General features: G+C 39.1%; 2 protein-coding genes across 4 annotated transcripts; one reads left to right on the top strand and one right to left on the bottom strand.

Annotated features, from left to right (window-relative positions):
* Positions 1 to 1320: 1320 nt before the first annotated feature.
* Positions 1321 to 9524, top strand: nucb2a (nucleobindin 2a; the record flags this gene model as incomplete). Its single annotated transcript, XM_046033009.1, is given in 13 exon segments — positions 1321 to 1377; positions 1762 to 1905; positions 3416 to 3523; positions 3873 to 4005; positions 4132 to 4235; positions 5518 to 5703; positions 5963 to 6053; positions 6208 to 6266; positions 6341 to 6433; positions 6528 to 6617; positions 6727 to 6897; positions 7154 to 7214; positions 7305 to 9524. Coding segments are annotated over 13 exon segments (1482 nt in total). The 3' UTR covers positions 7523 to 9524.
* A 1491-nt stretch (positions 9525 to 11015) lies between these two features.
* Positions 11016 to 20157, bottom strand: caprin1a (cell cycle associated protein 1a). 3 transcript variants are annotated; one of them, XM_046033142.1, is made up of 17 exons: positions 19999 to 20157; positions 18605 to 18739; positions 18102 to 18164; positions 17909 to 17995; positions 16850 to 17091; positions 16550 to 16632; positions 16252 to 16407; positions 15188 to 15240; positions 14982 to 15065; positions 14084 to 14245; positions 13733 to 13841; positions 13520 to 13581; positions 13083 to 13214; positions 12594 to 12753; positions 11958 to 12146; positions 11740 to 11846; positions 11016 to 11613 (listed from the first exon to the last, which is right to left on the bottom strand). In XM_046033142.1, the coding sequence occupies exons 2-17, from the start codon at positions 18737 to 18739 to the stop codon at positions 11527 to 11529; spliced, it is 1911 nt and encodes a 636-aa protein (XP_045889098.1). In that variant the 5' UTR covers positions 19999 to 20157; the 3' UTR covers positions 11016 to 11526. The 3 variants fall into 3 exon arrangements, with proteins under 3 accessions (XP_045889098.1, XP_045889100.1, XP_045889099.1); XM_046033144.1 differs by having other exon boundaries at positions 13520 to 13578; XM_046033143.1 differs by lacking the exon at positions 19999 to 20157 and adding an exon at positions 19217 to 19678.
* Between the last annotated feature and the right edge of the window lie 935 nt (positions 20158 to 21092).

The raw sequence follows: 21092 nt of genomic DNA, 5'->3' as shown, positions 1-21092 counted from the left end.
TATGATCTAAGACAATGATTAATTGCATTCCAGCTCATTGAACTATTACACTGACACCTACAGGGCATGGATGTTATATTTAGTCATAAGCCAACTGATCCAGATAAAAATTAGATTCATTGTCTTGCTGTACCTGCCAAGGCTCATATATAGTCTTTTGGGATTTGTAGTCCTGCACCCACAGTTCCAGTACGAAGCAAATGTTTTTACAACTCCTGGGCAGCAAATTTATGCCCGCTGTCCAAGCTGGTCCAAGCAGCTGTTAAAACAAGAGGGAATCTGATTTGAGCATGGTTTAAATCTTTTTAAAATCTAATAAATAAGTTCTAGATGGTTTTAATCATGCACTCATTATCTCCTGTTTCTTCCAACATATTTGAGCAGTTAAACTAACATGGAATTCCTGTTATACATATATACAGTATGTCATATATACAGTATGAATTCCTTATAGCTTATCTAAAGTGCTTTACAACGTACCTCTGATTCACCCTTCACACACAGCCTTCATCACACACAGCTAACTTACTTCAACTCTGTGATTAGTCCTGACCCACAGCCTACCAATCATTAATCAATGAGGATGACAATGTAGGGTTTTACCTCATGCTGCACAGGCTACCCAACACTCATGTAAGCAGTTAAATTAACCAGCTTTCAATCTCTCCTGTCAAAACTTGTGCTTATGTCCCCTGATGAATAACTAGGGAGCAACATATTTGATTCAGTTCCATTTAATTCAATAAGCTCAAAGAAGCTTACTAACACATAAATGCATCAGTAGGCTAATAATTATCCAACAGGGACCAATAATGCTTGAATAATGCATACTTTTACTTTGAATACTAACTTCATGAAAATTCGCTGATTATATTTGTGTTCTTCTCCATAACTAATGTTTTAAATGTAAGGCTTAGGACCTAGAGTAAAATTGATGTTTTTTTGCAGTGTGATACTACTATTTTCACATTATTTGAATAGCCTACTTTTTCCACCATTTGTACAGTGAAAGAATAGTACATATCTTGTACCTACTTTATGTAAGTCAATTCTCAAAGTCATCCTCTTTCACAAATAAAGTAATAAACAAGACATGTGTGTTTCCTGACCTATGCTTTCAATTTGCTGTTATTGATAAATCTGCAATTTTAAGAAAGTAACCGCCCACCTGTTTTGTCGTCATCTCGCCACGTACGATTCAATGCAACGCAACATGATCGGTCCGTTTGACAGACAGCTCAACTGGCCACTGCGGTTAACGCTACCAAGCGAACAACCTTGCGTGCTGACTAGCGAGCTAGCTGCCCGACACAACTTCAGCTGAGAGGGAGCGACGGGAGCAAAACAGAGCAGATGAGGTCCAGGACTCATAATAAAGTGAGTATACAAGTCACACACATCTATGGTGCTCTTTGGGGAAGCCTATTACCGATTAGTGTCATGAACATGTAACGTTAGTTGCCTTGCTCATACTGTCAGAATACACGAGTAGTAACTAGCTGAGGTGCTTGATTCTCATTAGCCGAATCTGTCAGTGGCAGTGCTAAAGCTAACACCAACAGCCCACTCTGGTTAGTATTAGCTAGCCAATAATGTACAACAGAAGAGCTGTTTGAGTAAGAGCAAATGAGGAAGTTGGCCACACAACGATCCTTGTACACACAGGGATACGGTGACTGTTTATTTTCTGTTTATATTTCACAAAATGTAAATAGTAATGTAATGGAAAACTGTTGTTACGTTAATTGTCCTCATTTCCAGATGTATTGGAGCCGGGCCCTTCTCGCCGGCTGGGCTCTGCTGCTGCTGGTCCAGCTGCTGTGTTTAGAGGCAGTGCCAATCAGTATTGATAAGACAAAAGTCAAAGAGCCAGAAAAAACACCCGAAGAACCTCCAGCTAGTGTGGTAAGATGACACAAAATGGAAATGAATCAATTCAATCTGTCCATGTCTACACATCAACATTTTGATGAATGGATAAATGTTCCACTTTTGTAAATTAAACACCAATCCAAAATCTTTGAGTATTACACTGTTAAATAGTTTGTTTCCTGTTTTATATTATTTTAATTGAAGGCTTAATTTTGTGTGACAGGAGGTCAGGCAGAATAAGCATATTCAGTAATGTATGTGGGCTTTGGTAACTTGTGGTGTGCATTTCCTTTTTTAAATATTTTTACACTAAATGTTTTATCAATGTTCAGAAATAATAAGTAACTTGTTAGTTGCAGGCAGTCCTGATGCCATAGGTGGCATTTACACTGGGGATGCTTTATTTATTTGCATAATAAGAAAACATGTAATGCATGTAATTTAAATATAGAAAAAACAAATGTGCATTGTCCAAAAATCGCAGCAGATTACTCCATTATATTCTGTTATATTTTTATATTTATGACTTGTCACCTGACAGCGGAATTGATAGTTTTGTTTCCCTTTATATAAATAAAGATATTTACATTGTAAATTGGAGCAGAAAATGTCTACAGAATGCAGGAAATTAAATGTCTAATGCTCCAATTTTATGGGGGAGAACTCCCAGACCCACGCTCGTATATTTCTGCTTTTCATATTTCTTCAAAATAGTGTTAAAAATCTTCTGTTGTTCTTCTTGTGCATTGTCACGTTTCGTGACCCAAGTATATCATCACACCCCTAATCTGAGCCCTTATGTCCCCCCCCAAAAACACAAAGTGACGCCCTTGCCTTATGCTATGGAGTTATGTCGCTGTTATAAGCTGCTTCATCAGCAATAAACAAGGGAGAGTTTGGCAACAGCACCCGGACTAATTTAAATGAGTGATGGCCTGGTTGCTCATTGCACTACAATTAAATTACCTCAATCAGACACTCCACTCAGTACGTATGAACCCACAAATCCATTTCATCATCAGTACAGTGGCTCCAGATGTTGTAGCTTTGTGAGTGCACAGATTAAAGTTTCGCCTTTCTGCTTCAGGAAGGGTTTGTCCATGTTTAATATTAACATGTTGGCTTATCAGAGCTTAAACAAATACCATGTAGATTCTGTTTTGGGGTGAGAACGCATAGTGCAGCCATTTACTGGAGAATAAGTAAACCATAGAACCATAGAACAGCTGCAGCATATGGCAATTTGCATAAGGCATTAATACAGTTTATACTGATGCATGACCAAACCTGTCACCTCACATCAAACATCTGCACACAGGATCTATTATGTTTGTCAGCAAACATGTGTCCCATGAAAGCAAAAATATTCCCACTTTACAACGTGGGTTTCAGTATATCAGACTGAAATGCTGATGGCGCTGCTAATAGTATGTTATTATGTAAAGTAACATAATAAACAAAAGGTGATGATTATTTTAATATACATTATCTTTAATATATTACCTGGGGTTTTAAGTGACATTTGATCTGTTATATTTTATAGGACACTGGACTCCACTACGACCGCTACCTCAGGGAAGTCATTGATTTTCTAGAGAAAGATCAGCATTTCAGAGAAAAGCTTCACAATACAGACATGGAAGACATCAAGGTATCCTGCTTTTCTCTGTTATCAGCATGACAGGAAGTTTCCACCAGCCCTAAGTAAACTGTTAGTAAATCATTACTCTGACCAGTAAATTATGGACTTTCACTCCTCCAGAAATTTGATAAATCTTCCAGGGAAATAATGGATTTTTTGAGAGATGCCAACAATTCACCAGTAGATTTTCTCATTCTTATTTTGGTCAATTGCACAATTCATTCTAAGTTTACACAATACTGAAAGCCATAGTTACTTTTGTGAAATGTTTAATTCATTAATTTATTTATTTCATGCACTGCTACAAATCCCAAGTGTTAAATAATACTAACTTTGGTATTGTTCATGTAAAATACAGCAAGGTAAGCTGGCCAAAGAGCTGGACTTTGTAAGCCATCACGTCAGAACCAAATTGGATGAGCTGAAGAGGCAGGAGGTAAACAGACTCCGAACTCTGATTAAGGCCAAGCAAGACCTTGAAGGGGGAAATGGTATGTTGTGCAACAAAATGTACATTTAGTTTTGATGTAAGATGCTACATTTTAAATAATACAAGGAAGATGCTATGTTATATTTCTAAATGTTGTCATTTATGTCATCATTTACTCCCTGAATAGACATAGCAGTGGACCACCAGGCTCTGCTGAAACAGTTTGAGTACTTGAACCACATGAACCCACATACATTTGAAGTGGATGACCTGGATCGACTCATCAAATCGGTAAATCTTGTTGCTACATCATTCCATTAAAAAAAAAAGTTAAGTTAATGACATGTTTACACTATTCCACTCATTTAAACTGTCATTGACATTTTTTAGTAAGTTATTGGTCATTACACTAGCCAGATGGAAAGTACACACTAAACAGGAATGTTGTGGCTGCAGGAGAGAGGTTGACACAAAACTGCTTTATTTATTTAGCTGCCAATAATGGCTTAAGAATGACCACGTGTTGTGTGGATTGTTGACATTTTCAGCATCCAGGAAGGAAATGAAGGCAGCTGTAGGTGTAGAGAGCAGTTGTGTCATTATAGGAGCCTGCAGGACCTTCTGCAGCTAAGTGTAATGTGACCTGCTTTTCAGCACAAATTCTCAAGAGAATTATTTTATTTTTACAAAAGTGGATTAAGTTTAGGCCTGCTCCTTTATCTCAATTGATGTTGACAATTCCATTTCTTACTGATGATTTTAAAATGCACTACATTGCACCTATACTTTAACTTTCATTTAACATAACATACCATACGATACTTTTTATATAACATATTTGTTTTTATATACAAAATCAGTACTTTATAAGATACACCTGTACAGTCTAATGCAGTCAGTTTTTGGTTGAAACTGTCTTAGAGGTGTGAATAATATGTATATGTAAAATTAATATTATAAATACCAAGTATACAAACAAGTGTAATCAAGTGTCCAATGACTGTATATTTTACCTTACTACCTTAATTTTGGTCAAAGTTACTGTGCACACAAAGTTCTGTTCACAACTGCTGAGAGGCTCTAGCAAGCTGGAATTCAAAGATTGGGGGAAAAAAATATCCTCCTTGATAATCAGAATACTGTAGTGTTTTTTAAACAAAGATGTCGCTATGATGTTCATTTTTTCTTTATTGTTTTTTTATTTTATTTTTTAACATAAGAGCAGACAAATGCAATGTGGAGCAGTTGACCTGGATATGCCATGAGTACTGCTATGTTGGACCTGCAAAATGTGTGTGCACAATGAAGGGACTTAAATTAATTATTTCTGATGGATTGCCCATCTCCAGTACGTCCTTACACATTACTTTTCATAACAAAATGAAACATTTTTTATTAAACTCTCAGTAAACAGTTCTATATGCTGAGCACAGCGAATGCTGTATAATACATATGTTTAGTTTAGTTTAGTTTCCAATTAACAACATGAAAAAAGTCGAAAATTGCAGTTGCACCATTTTAACTATGAATTTGTATTTACAGCCCTTGTAATTTTTTCTTCCCTTGCATCAAGGCCACTAAAGATCTGGAGAACTATGACAAAGAGAGACACGATGAGTTCAAAAAGTATGAAATGATGAAAGAGCACGACAGACGGGAACACCTGAAAACACTGGACGAGGACGAAAGAAAGAAAGAGGAGGAGCACTACGAGGAGATGAGGAAGAAGCATGCTGACCACCCGAAAGTCAACCACCCGGTAAGTTTGACCTCATTGCACACACAGGTGACAATATGACACACAGACATGATGTGTTATGTTAAAGCCAATGTTCCTGTTGAAGTTTCAGTCTAGATTTGAAGAGTTTAGTTTCTGCATAACGCAAACAAAAGTGGTACTTAATGTCCATGGTGGGGTTTGGGTTTCTCTGCAGTGTATTTCCAGCATTGACATGTGAACTATTTACCAAAATGTTGAAATGTGTTATTTATTCAGCTGTAATTCAAATTTGTTGCAGGGTAGCCAAAATCAACTGAAGGAGGTGTGGGAGGAAGCTGATGGTTTGGACCCTGAAGATTTTGACCCTAAGACCTTTTTCAACCTGCATGGTAAGTAACCAGCCGGCAACTGTTAAAGACTGGAAGGATGATGTTCATTTATTCAGTGCCACATACTATCCATATTGTGTAATATTACATATAACACAATATGGATGGGACATTTGTTCACCACTAGTCGTTTTTTGTTTCCTTGACAATGCAGACACCAATGGAGATGGCTTTTTTGATGAACAGGAACTGGAGGCATTGTTCACAAAAGAGGTAAAGCCATGCCATCTGAAAATGTGTAATGTTTCAGTGAATGGTCTTTGCACTGACTGTTGGTGTCATTTTAGCTGGAAAAAATTTATGACCCCACCAATGAAGAGGATGATATGGTGGAGATGGAGGAAGAGAGGCTACGTATGAGAGAGCATGTCATGAATGAGGTACAGTAAGTTACACTCAGGCATGCGCATTAGACGGAGCCCTCCATCTATTAGCTGTTACCTTGACTCTGTCTTGCTCCCATCTTCCTCATAGGTGGATTCTAACAAAGACAGGCTGGTCTCTTTAGACGAATTCCTGGTTGCTACAAAGAAAAAAGAATTCTTGGAGCCAGATAGCTGGGAGGTGAGACGCAATATATGTATCATGTTGACATTTAAGAGTAGGGTAAAAGTTGATTATTTTTATAATTTTTTAACAAGAAGTAAGATTGTAATAAATGTGTTTTCCTCAGACCCTGGAGCAGAACCAGGCTTACACGGACGAGGAGATGAGGGAGTTTGAGGAGCATCTTGCTCAGCAGGAACATGACCTGAACCAGAAGGCGGAGGACCTCAAGAAACAGAGAGACGAGCTGGAGAGACAACAAGAGCAGCTTAATGCACAGAAAATAGAGCTGCAACAGGTAAGGAGTGGTACACTGTTATTTGTAATAATCTTTTGTTGTAGACAAGGTTTACTCTAACAGTGACGGGTCACATCCAAACAAGACACCAAATCTGTGGGTGGAATCTCAATGTGACAACACTTTCTGACTTAATAAAAATACATTTTCTGTCAGTGTTTTATTTAAGATATCAGAAGTCTGTTGGTAGCCACAGTGGGCCTACTGTGTATTCTTCTAAAATATAAAAAACTGATATGAAACTCCATTGTTACAGGCAGTTGAGCATATGGAACGGCTGAAATCACAGAAAGTAGAACCCCCTCCAGAGGTTCAAGGTGAGTGCCGATTGCACCATTTTGTTTGTCTTTTGATAGTTGTTTGATTTTATGGTCACCTGAGAATGTAAAACTGCGTCTTTGTTTCAGTTGAAGGAAATGCTGTCCCAGAGATGCATAAATTGGACAACCAGTTGCATCTTGAACAAGAGGCTCAACAACAAGGGCATCAGGCTGCACCCCAAGCACCTCAGGAACACCATGAACAACAAAATCATGTCCTGACACAGCATGGGCTCCCCCAGACACACCAGGACCTGCCACCAGGCCACCAAGAAGCTGCACAAGGCCAGCATAACCTGCCATAAATATACTGTCACAACTTGAACCTCCACAGCCAGACTTTTGCAGCACCTGCAAGGAGAGTCCCTCCTGAGTATTAGGCCTCTTTAACCGGCATGACCTAGGGGGTTTGGAGGACACTTGAGAGAGAGGAGAGCAGCACAAAAGGAACCCCTGTTGAATGACACCAGTGTTTGATGATAACTGTAATCCTTGGATTACATAACAGAATTTCACTAGTAAAATGACCATCTAAAAATGTGCATACTTATGTTTTCAAGGAGTTTTCTTTGATTACATTAGAAATTAAAGACGAATGTTTGGAAATACAATTATAGGAACATATAATTTTGGTGAGCCGCCTTGACCTGTTGTTTGCTGTTCAGAAGCTCTAAAAATGGCATGCCACTGACTCTCCGACCTGATAGCTTTGATCCAAGATATTGGATATGTGGATGTTGAATATGTACAGGTCTGCAGCTGAGGCGGATATGATGAAAAAATTATTTGTGTCTATTTTATTATTTTGACTTTTTGAGTTTCTGACTTGACTATCAAGACGCCCCCAAACATCTGTTTAAAAAAAAAAAAAGACAAAAGAGAGAGACGTGTGACTTGTGGTGAAATGTGTTTCACTGGACTGTGGACTGTGGTAAACATTTTAGAAATTGAGTGCAAGAGGCATTTTTAAGATTTTTTATTAGAGCATTAAGAGCCTAAAAGAGCAAAATACACATCATAGACATTTGAACCAGTATACACCACGGGAATCATTTCACTTAATAAAAGTAAGGACTTCTTGATGCAGACAGGTACATTATAAATCTATGAGGGTCCGGTCAGATCTTTGTTAAATACATGTTTATTTTTAAACTTCCATCATCATCATAGCTGCCACTATCAAAAATTATTATAATATTTTAACCAGAAACGCCCCCCTGAAGCCAGGTTTCTCAGAGTCCTTATACTTTTGTCAAGAAATCATACTACCGATACTTTTGCTACGTTCTTAGTGTTGGTCCTGGTTGCTGTCATAACCTGTGTTACCTACCTTGATATATAGTTAGACTTTCTCAACTGTAGAAAATGTGTGCTCTGTCTAAAAAGACAGGCAGGTACAGGACTACAGAAACTGGCCCTTTTTGGGCCACATCGCAGCTGCTGTCTGTTGAGTTGTTAAAATAAATAACAGTGCTAGGTTCTTTAAAAAAAAAAAAGGATAGATAAATATGGAAGATCCCTCCATTCAGCAAACGTCATCAAAGTCCTGCAGATGCTTTATTACATGGAAGCATTGGGCTACTTACAGTATGCGTGGAATTGAAATTTGCTTTGGTACATTTAACTGTATGATTTAAATTTTGGTCTATTGTTTATGCACAAAATGTGTATGTGACATGTTTGAGTTGATCAAAATTGATCTTGATTTTTAATTTGTTTAATAAAACAGTTTTGATGTTAAAAAGCAAATTTTATCAATTAAGGTATTTTTTTTGTCTCTGATTAATATTGTCTGTTAAAAGGGTGATATCAAGAAAACCTCTTAATTTGCGTGCAGTTCATTGTATATGGCATCAGATGTTTTATTATTGGTCCTGATTTGTTAAATTAAATAGCATGGCCTCTTTTCCCCACAGAGTACCAGTTTGGTATAATTGCTGTGCCATCCAGGTTGCTTTTTTTTCATGTAATGTCATGGTTTCTTCTAGCTGGCAGACGGTGGCCACGGCAAACAGGTGTTGATTTACTGACCCTTTTTAATGAAGGCTTCATTTGCCTTGTCTGCCTTATTGTGGGTTTACTTTATACAAAATGTAAACATTGCATACATACTGTTCTCTTACATGCTGTTTTCATTTTGCTGTGTCTTTTGTTTTCTGTGTGCCAAGTGTTCCTTTGAGACAATACTGCATCATAATTTGCACAACATGTACAGAGTGTGTTTTCCTATTGCTTGCTGTTAGATAAAATACAGTCATTTGATGATACTGTACAACTCAGATCAAGATAATAAAACAGGAACTTTCAGTTTGTGTAACAGACTGATCACTTGAGTGACCTGTCTAACTCTACTATGTAAAATGTTTCATCTTAAAAGGCATGCGTAGGCTTCATTTGCCTCTATACAGATGCATCTCAAAAAATTAGAATAAAGTTCACTTTTATGTATTCTAGATTTATCACACATAAAATGTAGTATTTCAAACCTTTTGTTTTAATCTTAATGATTACAGCTCACCGAAATCAAATATCCATATCTCAAAATATTAGAATAAAGAATGTATAATACAGAAATATAGACCTTCTGAAAAGTATAAATCTTCTAAAAAAGGTTAATTTATGCACTCAGTGCTTGGTCGATCTCCTTTTACACAAATTACTGCATCAGTGCGCCGTGGCATGGAGGCAATCAGCCTGTGGCACCGCTGAGGTGTTAGTGAAGCCCTGGTTGCTTTGATAGCAGCCTTAAGCTTGTCTGTATTGTTGGGTCTTGTGTCTGTCATTGTCCTCTTGACAATACCCCATAGATTATCTATGAGGTTGAGGTCAGGTGAGTTGGCTGGCCAACCAAGTACAGTAATACCATTCGTCAGCAAACCAGTTATTAGTTGTTTAGGGAGTGTGAGCTGGTGCCAAGTCCTGCTGGAAAAGGAAATCAGCATCTCCATAAAGCTTGTCAGCAGATGGAAGCACAACATGCTCTAAAATCTCCTGGTAGATGCTGCATTGACTCTGGACTTGATAAAACACAGTGGACCAGCACCAGCAGATGACATGGTACCTCAAATCATCACCGACTGTGGAAACTTCACACTGGACTTCAAGCAACTTGGATTCTGTGCCTCTGCACTCGTCCTCCAGACTCTGGGACATTGATTTCCAAATTGAATGCAAAATTACCTTTCATCTGAAAAGTTCCTTTTCTCCTTAGCCCAGGTAAAACACTTCTGATGTTGTCTCTGGTTCAGGAGTGGCTTGACACTGAATGAGACACTTGTAGCTCATTTTCTGTACACTTCTGTACCTGGTGGCTCTTGATGCACCGACTCCAACCTCAGTCCAATCCTTGCTTCCCCAAGTTTATGAATAGTCTTTGCTTGACAAGCCTCTCAAGGCTGCAGTCATCCCTGTTGCTTGTGCACCTTTTCCTACCAAACCTTAACCTTCCATGACTATGCTTTGAAACAGTACTCTGCAAACAGCTGGCCCTTTCAGCAATGACCTTCTGTGGCTTACCCTCCTTGTGGGGGTCTCAAGTGAGTGTCTTCTGGAAAAGTCAGAAGTTTTCCCCGTGATTGTGGTTGTGTGTACTGAACCAGACAAAGATTGAAGGCTTTTCTCAGGTCGACAATTCTTTCTTATATTGAGATATTATTTGACTTTTACTGGTGCTCCCCTCTGTCATAGGTTTAAAGGGCTCAGTGACAGGTAGGACCTGTCTCGCCAAACCATTAACAATAACAGAATTAAAATAGCAGACCACACCACAGCAGAAAAGTAGTATCATTAAACAGAAGGTAACAGAACACAACTTTATTGGAACAGCCTCAACCAATAACATCAGCGTACAAAGAGGTGATGGTGCAAGAGGTGACGGGGTATAAAACAAACAAAAAAACATTAAATGCCTTTATGAAAACTAAGATCAACAGGAAAAAGTGGCTGACAGCACAGATCAGAAGAAAATCATTCTCATGGATTCAGATCGACAGTGGCAGGGTATTTTTTGCATTTATTTTGTACAAAAAATAAATTAATGAAATCTTTCAAGTTTACAGGAATATCTATTTGTTGTTTTATATCACACAGACTTGCTGATAATCCTACATGTGGTGAAGTTCAGCATTTTGTGTTAAAACATTGAGAGGATCTAGACAGACCAAAGCAGGCTGACTGATAAGTAGGCCAGGAGTTAAAAAATAAGATTACCAATGAGAAACAAAACATTGTTATAAAAGTGAGCTGGGGAAAACACATTCAAAAATCCTGAATGTCAAACGTGGCGTGACTTGGTGGTCCTTAGGATCCTTTAGGATCGCATTGCTTGAGCATTTCCTCGAGACAAACCTCGAGGTCCTTGGGCAGCTCCACGCTTGTAGTTTTGCTGATATCCCTCCTTGAAGAAACAGGGATTTACAATAACTAGCCATCCTACAAAAATTCAAACTGTAAAGACAATGCACTGAACAACAATAAACTTTTAGTAATTTTTTATATTTAAGTTAATGATATGAACCCATACCCGCTGGTAGGCGTTATTGGAATAGTCCCGAGACGTGTTAAATTGGGTTTGGCCATAACCACCACTGGGAGCATTTGAGAAAGGAGGGCGATAGCCTTCATATCCCCCTGATGATAAAAAGACATTAAAATTAGTGTATGCATGTATTGTGTCATTACAATGAATCACAAAACCACATGACTTTTGTATCTCTGTAAAACATAGTTCCATGCTTGTACCTCGAAATCCATTGGAGGAGCCCCGGTATCCGTTCATCATGCCACGGGCGTTCCTGGGACCAGTCCTGGGCACAGCCCTGCTGTTGTAAAAGGACTGGCCCGGCTGTCCAAATCCCGCGCCTGGAGAGGGCTCTTCATGGCCTCCAGCTGAAGGCATGACTTGGTCTTGGGGCTGGAACCCACCGACAACTGGACAGAAGCAAACAAGACACAAACAAGAGTTTGTAAGTGTACGATGCACTGATGGGTGCTCAGTTAAGCAGTTTAGCTTTAAAAGAAAGACTCCCTGCAAGCTTTTGCTTTATTGCATGCTGATACTCTTATTTCTTTGACACTGAAGGGATATTTTGTCTTGCAACAAGGTGAAATTACGTAGGCCCCTGAAATTGACACATTTTAAACACATAAAAATATTTCACTGTACACACGAGTTATTATCTATTATTATTACATCTTGTTCATACAAGATGTGAGTTTTGGGGGTTTAATACAAAACATAAAAGGCACACAAGCTTTAAATGTGTGTAAACCTATACTGGTGAATGAAGAGGTGAAACCAAACAATGTCAACAGCTTTTCAAGCGTATGTAAACTGCGTGGTTTAAACATATGCAACCAGCCGAAGCTTGACCTCACCTGACTGTAATGTCTCTTGTGGGATGTCAGGCTGGTCTACCGTACTCTCTGACTGGCTACTAAAGCCCTGTCCATAGCCACCTGGGAACTGGCTGGGCTGCTTCAGAGGATCTGCTTGGCCATCAGTGACTGGAGGTACAGGTGCATTCAAATTAAATACCTAAAGAGAGAAAGAAAATTTCTCTGTATTTCTGTCTGTACTAAAACAATATGACAATCATAATTTCTATAGAACACCTAGGGAGCAAGATGTGCTGTGAGTTTGGGAAATGACAAGACATGTCAAATTGTTGCCTGTGTAGATCGTGCACCGATAATACACCAGGTTTTTTCTTCTACTAATAAGATGTGTTAACTGTCCTTACATACTTGATTCACTTTGCTAACCAAATGGAGTAGGAACCCCGAAAATTTACAAAATTATGTATTAAATAAGTCTTCACATGTTCACCATTATATTGTTTAGTTGAACCCAGATAGAAAGCGTACCGCTTGCACTGACTGGAAAGGTGCTGCGTTGACATTGATGCCTCCAGTGTGGGGGGGTTTGGAGACAGGTGGGAAAGCAGAGGACAGGGAACATTGGGCGGGAGACATCTCAGAAGACAGAGACATTGAGGCCTGGGGAGGGAGGAAGGAGGCAATTCAGAAACAAGGCTGCACAGTTCAGTGGGAGAAACAGGACTTCAGATTGTTCACCTTAAACGTACTTCTAAATTATTATCATATTCTAATGAATATCTCCCCATAATACACAGTAGACAAAGATCATGAGGTGTCAGACAGCATCATATTTGAACCACAAAATTCACCTTGCATAATACAAGAAACACCATGTAGTACTTTTGTCATTCAACGGATGCACCACTCTTAAGGGAAAATCAAGTCTCACCAACCACCTTCTGAGGGTCTTCCGTTCTACTTACTTGTGAGGATTCCTGTGGTCCAGTCACTGCACTTGGTTGAGGAAGTCTCTCTGAGAGGGCTGCTTGGAAGAAAAAAACAACAAGAGAAGCATTTTAGAAAAACTACTTTACTAACTGCTGTATTTTAGTATATTATATCCACCTCAGAAATCCGTGACCAGACCCTACTCCAGTGAGAGAATCTGTTCAAAAGGTAAATTAACTGCTGCTCACTTGAAGGGCAGCCCATCTGCTGCCGGTCAACAGTCTGCACAGGCTTCATCGGCTGGGCAGACACAATGGCGGGGTCCAGAGCCTGGCCATCAAACTCCAACACAGACTCCTAGGTGAACCGAATCAATAGTACTATCATCTTTTAAATCCCTTCTTAAAATATACTTTTCTTTTAAAGCTTATCCTCATCCAGATTTCTTATTTGTGTTATTTCATTGGAATTTGTTTCACCTTATTTTATCTTTAATGTCTTTTATTTTTTTTACTGGCTTCTGAATGGAGACAATTATTTCCCTACATGAATCTATTTAGGTATCTCAACGTGTGAACAACACATTAAGGATTTTTTACCTGCATGAAGTTGTACGTCCCTTGCATCTGGGCCATGAGGTCTTGCACAACCTGCTTTCTGACCACTGGGTCGTTGGCCGGAGCAGGAGTGACGTGGTTCACGGTAATGGTTGGTTCTGTGGCCACTTGGGCAGGGGGCTGGTGCTGGAGGGAATTCACCATCTACTCAACATAAATATTCATGCGACAGACACATTAGAGTACCAGCAAAGCCAAGTGTTGACAAATATGAATAGTGGCATTAAAAGCTAATTTCAAAATTTTAAAACCTGGGCCTTTTTTTTTTTTTTTTTTTACATATTTTGGTGTTGAAATGACTAGTAGGTACAAGAAGTTTTGGAATCTGTGCAGTAGATGGCTTCAGTCGCCAGCCTTAACGTATTTCTTTGGGGCAATTGTGTCCGTCAGAATTACGCCCACAAAGTGCTTCTTTTTGGCAACGACAGGCTTATCGACAAGGTGTCTGTGTATCTCCTCTCTCCAACTCTGACCCAAGTTTCCACCATCATCTTCCTAACAGCTCGCCTCTCCTGAGATTTCAGAGTAAGAATTGTCCTTGACTGAGACTTTTGTTTCTTAAAAACAAAGGGTGTCAAAGAGCAGTCACTCGTGGGAATCCTTTCCATGATGTTGTCAGACACCTTGTATAACTGAGCCCGTTAACGGCAAAAAGAAGCACTTTTTGTGGACGTAATTTTTACAGACACAATTCCCCGAAGGAATACGTTGCAGTCACTGCAGCTGGTTTGCAGCTGCCGTCTGAAGCCATCTACTGCACGGATTCCCACACTTTTCTACCTACTATTCATTTCAACACCAAAATATCTGAAACTAGGGCCCAGGTTTAAAAATGCAGCAATGATCTTTTAAGGGCAGTGGTGACAGTAGTGCAGCATACCTGAGCCTCCACTGTCCACTCCTCCACTTGGTCTTTGTCTGTACTGTTGTACGTAGTTTCTGGAATGAACTGTCTGTTTACAAACTATAACACAAGAAAATGCTTTAAAAAAAAAATAAAAATTACATACTAGAAAAAGAAGAGTGTGTGAAAAAGTGTGATTTGTTATGCAGCGTCCAGTATATTCAATATGCAATAAATTTCACCTCTGTGGTTTCCACTTCAATTGGCTCAGTATATTTTTCAGTGGCTGTTCCTTCTGAAGAAAATAAGCAAATGAAGAGTTTTATTTATTTTTTATTTTTTTCTTCACTGGGTCAAAGAAATATCTCACACATACAGCGATCAGCCATAAAACTATGACCACTGACAGGTAACACTGATTCTCTCATTATCATACCACCTATTAGTGGGTGGGATATATTAGGTAACAAATGAACATTTTGTCCTTAAACTTGATGTGTTAGAGGAAGGAAAAAAGGGCAAGCATAAGGATTTTAGCCACTTTGACAAGGGACAAATTTTGATGGCTAGACGACTGGGTCAGAGCATCTCCAAAACTGCAGCTCTTGCAGCACGTGGGGACTGGCCTGTGTGGTCCGATCAATTTGCTGAAAAAGTTAATACTGGTTCTGATAGAAAGTGGAAAGAAAGAGGACATGCCACTGCAGTGATGGTTTTTGTAGCATCTGCTAGTGAGATACATTTATAGTTTGTGAATGTATAACGTTAGTATTGCCGTATTACTTTTGCTAGAGGCAGCGTCATCATGACCTGATTTTTTGCAAGGTTTCCTTGATTACAGTATTTGATTCATATCACACAGTCTGTTATGTTGCAGTGTAAAATGATAAAATGCTGCTAGCTGCTGATGACACTATTTGAGCCAGCCCCTGCTGCTACAAAAGGCATGTGAGCATTAGAACTAGACGACGCCCTGCCAAAAAGCAAAAATGCCTCAGGAATGGTTTGTGGAAGACAACGAGTTCAAGATGTTGACTTGGCCTCCAAATTCCCCAGATCTCAATCCAATACAGCCTCTGTGGGAAGTGCTGGACAAACAAGTCCGATCCATGGAGGCCCCACCTTGCAATGTACAGGACTTAAACTATCTGTTGCTAACATCTTGGTGCCGGACACCTCAGCACACCCTCAGACATCTAGTGGAGTCAGAGCTGTTTTGGCGGCAAAAGGGCGACCTATACAATATTAGGCAGGTGGTCATAATGTCATGGCTGATCGGTGTATCCACTCATCTGTAGTCAGTTACCAGGTTCTGATGGCTGCTTCCCAGGCTTACTCTCAGCCACCACAGTCTGCTCCTCTTGTTCTTCTTCCTCCTCGCATGTCCCATTCTGATGAGTTTGTGCTCTGTCAAAATAACCGCTGAGCAGCACTTTGTCCAGAGTGTCCTTCAGTGACTTGTCTGAAACAAAGACAGTGTGACAAAGTCAGAAAACAAAAACATGGCTTAAGGATATAAATATACATTGAGTAATTGTGTTGGTGTGGTGGTAGGGGGGGATCAAGGGCCATGAAAAAAAAATAAATAAAAAAAAAAAACTTACATGTGCTCCCTGCCACAGCCTTGTCTCGCCCCTCAAGCAGTTCCCACAAGTGTAGTGAGGCCTCTTCATATTGGTCAATCAACCTGCAAGTCACACAACAGGGTTAATATACAATTTTGTAGTAGTATATTTTTTCAATATCCGTATATCCGTCACTAAACAGGTAAAAATGCAACTGTTCACCGATTACAACCATAATTTAAACAGAGTTAAGCAGTGATAGTTATACTGTAAGCGCTGCACATAACGTATACGTATTTAAATATCAGAATCACTGAAAAAAAACAGGCACCCTCCTACCTGACGTCATAGTTCCTATCAGGTCCCACTAGTTTGTAAAACTCATCAAGGGATGTGAGGTCAGCGTCAGTGAGCAAAGGGGAGCCAGTGGCATCAGGCCGTTTAAGGTCCTGCCTGACATTGTCATCTCCCAACTGGTCCAGTAAAAACTGAAGCTCCAAAACGGTCTTCAGTCGTCGTTGTTCCATCTCCTCCCGCTGCAGCTGTTCCCGTCTTGCAGTCTTCTTCACCGTCTTTTGAACCTGAACACACACGTTTCAGTGCATTTGGTTTCACATGGTTTCCCAAACAAATCACAACCCTTTCATTTTTCACAGTGTATATCACTGCACTAAAAATGTCAGTGAGCAGTAGGCCTGCACGATATGAGGAAAATCTGTGATGTGAGATAACGCTGTTCAATATTGTGATTACGATATGACTTGCAATAAATAATCAAATATTGGAGTGCGCACATTAGCTGACTGGTTGTCTGTAAATTAACATTAAAGTTTACAACAGCAAAGTCACGGTATACACTCATCTCAATGGAAACAAATCTAAAATTTCAATAAAATAAATCCTATTCCTGACTTCAAAATACTGAGTTAAGTTTTGAAAGAATGAAAGACTAAGACATCAGCATAAGTCCTTCCTCTTGTCTTCCTCCTCACTCTGCTGCCGTTATTCACTGCTTGCAGGTAACGTTACCGCTGGTGAAGATGAGTGGCTGGTGTGTGTTTATTGCACATGTTCATATTGCCATGACAATGAAAATGCGATTTATCAGTCAGCACTAGTAAGCAGGGTCTAACAAGTATTCCTGATAAATGCATCTCTTTTTTGATATGCAGTCTCAAGTCTCATGTCTCGAGTATGGTACCAGTTACAACAGCCTGTGGTAGCTGCGATACTTGTAAGCAAGATCTCCATATATAGAATAGAATTTGCTCTTAAAAAGACCGGGGACTGAGAAGGAATACAGTGTTTCCTGATGTTGAAGCCACTAAATGTTAGTAAAGAGCAATGTCATTTCAAGAACTGATGAACTTATGAGAACAATCGTAACTCAGGACTCACCTCTTGGCACAGATTCAGGAAGTTCTTCTGCAATTCGCGAGCAAACTCAAGGTTGTTGATGATCTCTTGGTACTTCAACAAGGCCTCCTTCAGGTACATCATGGAAGGTAAATTGAGATTTGTGTAGTGAATTTATTTGTTATTATTTGTCAAGACAATAAAACAAAGCTAATCTTCCATTGTCTTATCTTACCAGCTGATCCTGATTCAGTCTTTCTCCCTTATCCTTCTTTGCCTGGTAATCATCCAGCTTGGACTGTTAGAACATGGAGAAACATGAAATGTGAAATTTAGTGGAACTAATTAGCAGAGTTTCAGGAGCAGGGCCACACATCAATCACACCACTGCTGCCATTTCCATAAATACCCAGCTAACCCGTCTCTTGTTCGCCCTTGCATCCCCTCCCCAGTTCTGTTCACTGATTGACAGGTTAGCATTCAATATACATAGAATAGAATAGCCCACTTAACAAACCCACTGACATACCGTACCCACTCTAACCTTTCTCCTCTAACATTCAAAATACTGTAGACGTCTTCATCCGTGTTCTCCCACAATCACTAAAAAGGGATAAAATGCCATATCCTGTACTATGGGAAAAATGGTCTGATAACAACCCCCCCAAATCTCACACACTGCCTAGGGATAAACAAAAAGAAAATAATATAACGACACATTTTGTATTAAGTAGATACCTTTTTCTTTTCCATGTTGCGGACCTTCTTGTCAATCACTCCAAGAACCTGCTTCATGGCCTCACAATGACTTCCATTTCCCAGGTCTGAAATGGCAGCCTGGACAGCACTGTTGCCAACCGTCACTGAAGGCATCTATGGGGAGAAAATGTATTATTCGCATTGAAAGATTAAAATAAAAATTTTTGAAATGTTTGTTCCTGAATGGAAGTAACAAACACAGGCAAATATAACAGTCCTGAGCTGGAGCAGATTATAGTGATTTAGAAGTCAAATATTTGTAAGAAGTGCACATGGCATGACTGCTCTATTCTAAACCATTAATGAGAAGACTCAAGAATTAGGGTCATGGACAGCTGAAAATTATAGTTTACAGTAAAAGCATAGTACAAAAGTAGGTTTTCGTTAAAACAGGGTTCTCATTTGGATATTTATTGTTGATAATTATATATACCGACAGACACTGTGTATAAACCACCTGAGGACGAGCTGAGGATTCATATAAATAGATCAGATGTTGATTTTACAAAGGATGACGTTATTCACGTGAAGTAACACTGGTAACTTGCGTTTCAAAACAGTGTTGGAATTGCTTTTACTAACTTAACGTACTTAATGTCGTCTAACATCAGGATCCTGAAGCTGGACTCAACCCCACAACACTGGGGCCGGGGTGAGCAAATCAGCCCGTCTTTGATTTGGGCTGCGGAACGAATGAACACAATTATGGTTTCCATAACCCGAACGTTACCTTCACTGAGGCATAAGCTAATGTTAGTCGTTAGCGTTAAGTCATTAAAGTTACATGGTTAGTCGCGGTAAGATAAACGAAAGGACGCTGAGCTAAATTATCAACTTGACAAAGGAAGTTAACAAGTTAAAATGTCGGCCTTCCAATCAAAGTTTAAAAAAAAGCGTAGCTCCTTGGCAACACCGGCTAACCTAATTGACAGGTGCTACCAATACGTAATCACGTAATGTCAGTTAACGTTGTAAACTCGTCTTTTTCACTTCGTTAGCCTTTCAGCAGTACAAAGTAAGCGTGCTAGCTACATCAAATCAATTTAATAAGCGTGGACACTGGTCCTAATCTCCTTGTCCTATTGTTAGCTCAGAAGCTAGCGTACTCGTTGACGTGTTATGCGGCTAAAGTCCCGAGTTTACTAAATGTCAGCTAAAACTCTATAAATGTAAGCAGTTATTCTATATTCATATAAAAGAAATGTCGTCCCACGACGTTTATAACTGAAAAACAAAGACCATCTCGAGACGCTGCGACAACTCGTGTTGTGCAGTCGCCTCGAGTAAAGATGACTAAAGACGATGTATTGAATTTCTTCAGTACATCGTACAGGTTAAATAGACATGCGTTGGTGATAGCATAAATCCCATACCTTTATACTCTTTGTCTTCAAAGAGATTTCCTTTGTCGGATTTAACGTTAGCTGTATAGAAGAAGTCCGTATCTTCTACTTTCAGTGGAATTTTTCTAGGCTCAGGCTCACACCAGCCAATAGCGGACTTGCTGCTGGGCTAACGGCTACAAGGACCCCTTTAGTTAACCTCAAGATTGCCTGACAGTAAATAAAAGTTAAAAATGGATAACCTCAGCCTGCTATTAGACCTGATGGTGTTTCACTGGCATTTTTGTGTTCCACATCCATCTTTTCAACGCTTCAGCACGTTAGGCAGTTTGTTTTGAATGCTTGTTTTGTTCACACAAATATGATGTGAAACCAACTTTATGTAGTCATTTATCAGAAATTTAGAAATACTAAAGTCGTGGTTAAGCACCACTTCCCCACCAAAAAAGCACATTATAAAAAATGATGATATATTATACATCTTACATTCAATGGTTCAGTTATTTCTTGTAGGCCTAAATGCTTTCCAAATATTATGGTCTAAATAGGGTGGAGTCAGCTAAAATGGGCTATTTTTTGGTAATTTATCTTATATGACCATCAAGTAAGCAATAAGATCTAAAAACATTTTTTTAGAAATTGGCTTGGGCCTCTTTAATATTTATTTGTTTAAAAAAACTGGAAAACGTATAATTGTTTTGGAATTATGAGAATTTGAGGATCAGCAGATTCCAGCTGTTCAGTTAAAATGGGGCAGGTTTTCAGGTTAAATGTAAAGAGAAAACAACACAGTCATCTTAGGTGAAGTCATTTTATTTTTTAGCAACCTCAAGATTGCCTGACAATAAAATAGATATTAAATATGGATAGAGGAGTCCTCAGCCTACTGTTAGGCCTGATGGTGCTGCACTGGCATTTTTCATTCCATATCCATCTTAGAATAACTTCATATCACTCCTTCTCTGTCAAAAATTATTTCTAATTAATAGTCAAAACATGTCCAGCACCATAGGCACATTTTGTTTTGAATGCTTGTTTTGTTCACAGATACAAATATGACGTGAGACCTGAAACACCAACTTTATATAGAATAAAAGAATTTCAGGCCTAATTTGCTTTCCAAA

This window comes from Micropterus dolomieu, linkage group LG20, assembly GCF_021292245.1.
Source record: "Micropterus dolomieu isolate WLL.071019.BEF.003 ecotype Adirondacks linkage group LG20, ASM2129224v1, whole genome shotgun sequence".
In the NCBI taxonomy this organism is placed as follows: Eukaryota; Metazoa; Chordata; class Actinopteri; order Centrarchiformes; family Centrarchidae; genus Micropterus; species Micropterus dolomieu.
Note: the sequence above shows the minus strand (reverse complement) of the source record. Positions and strands in the feature narration are given on the sequence as shown.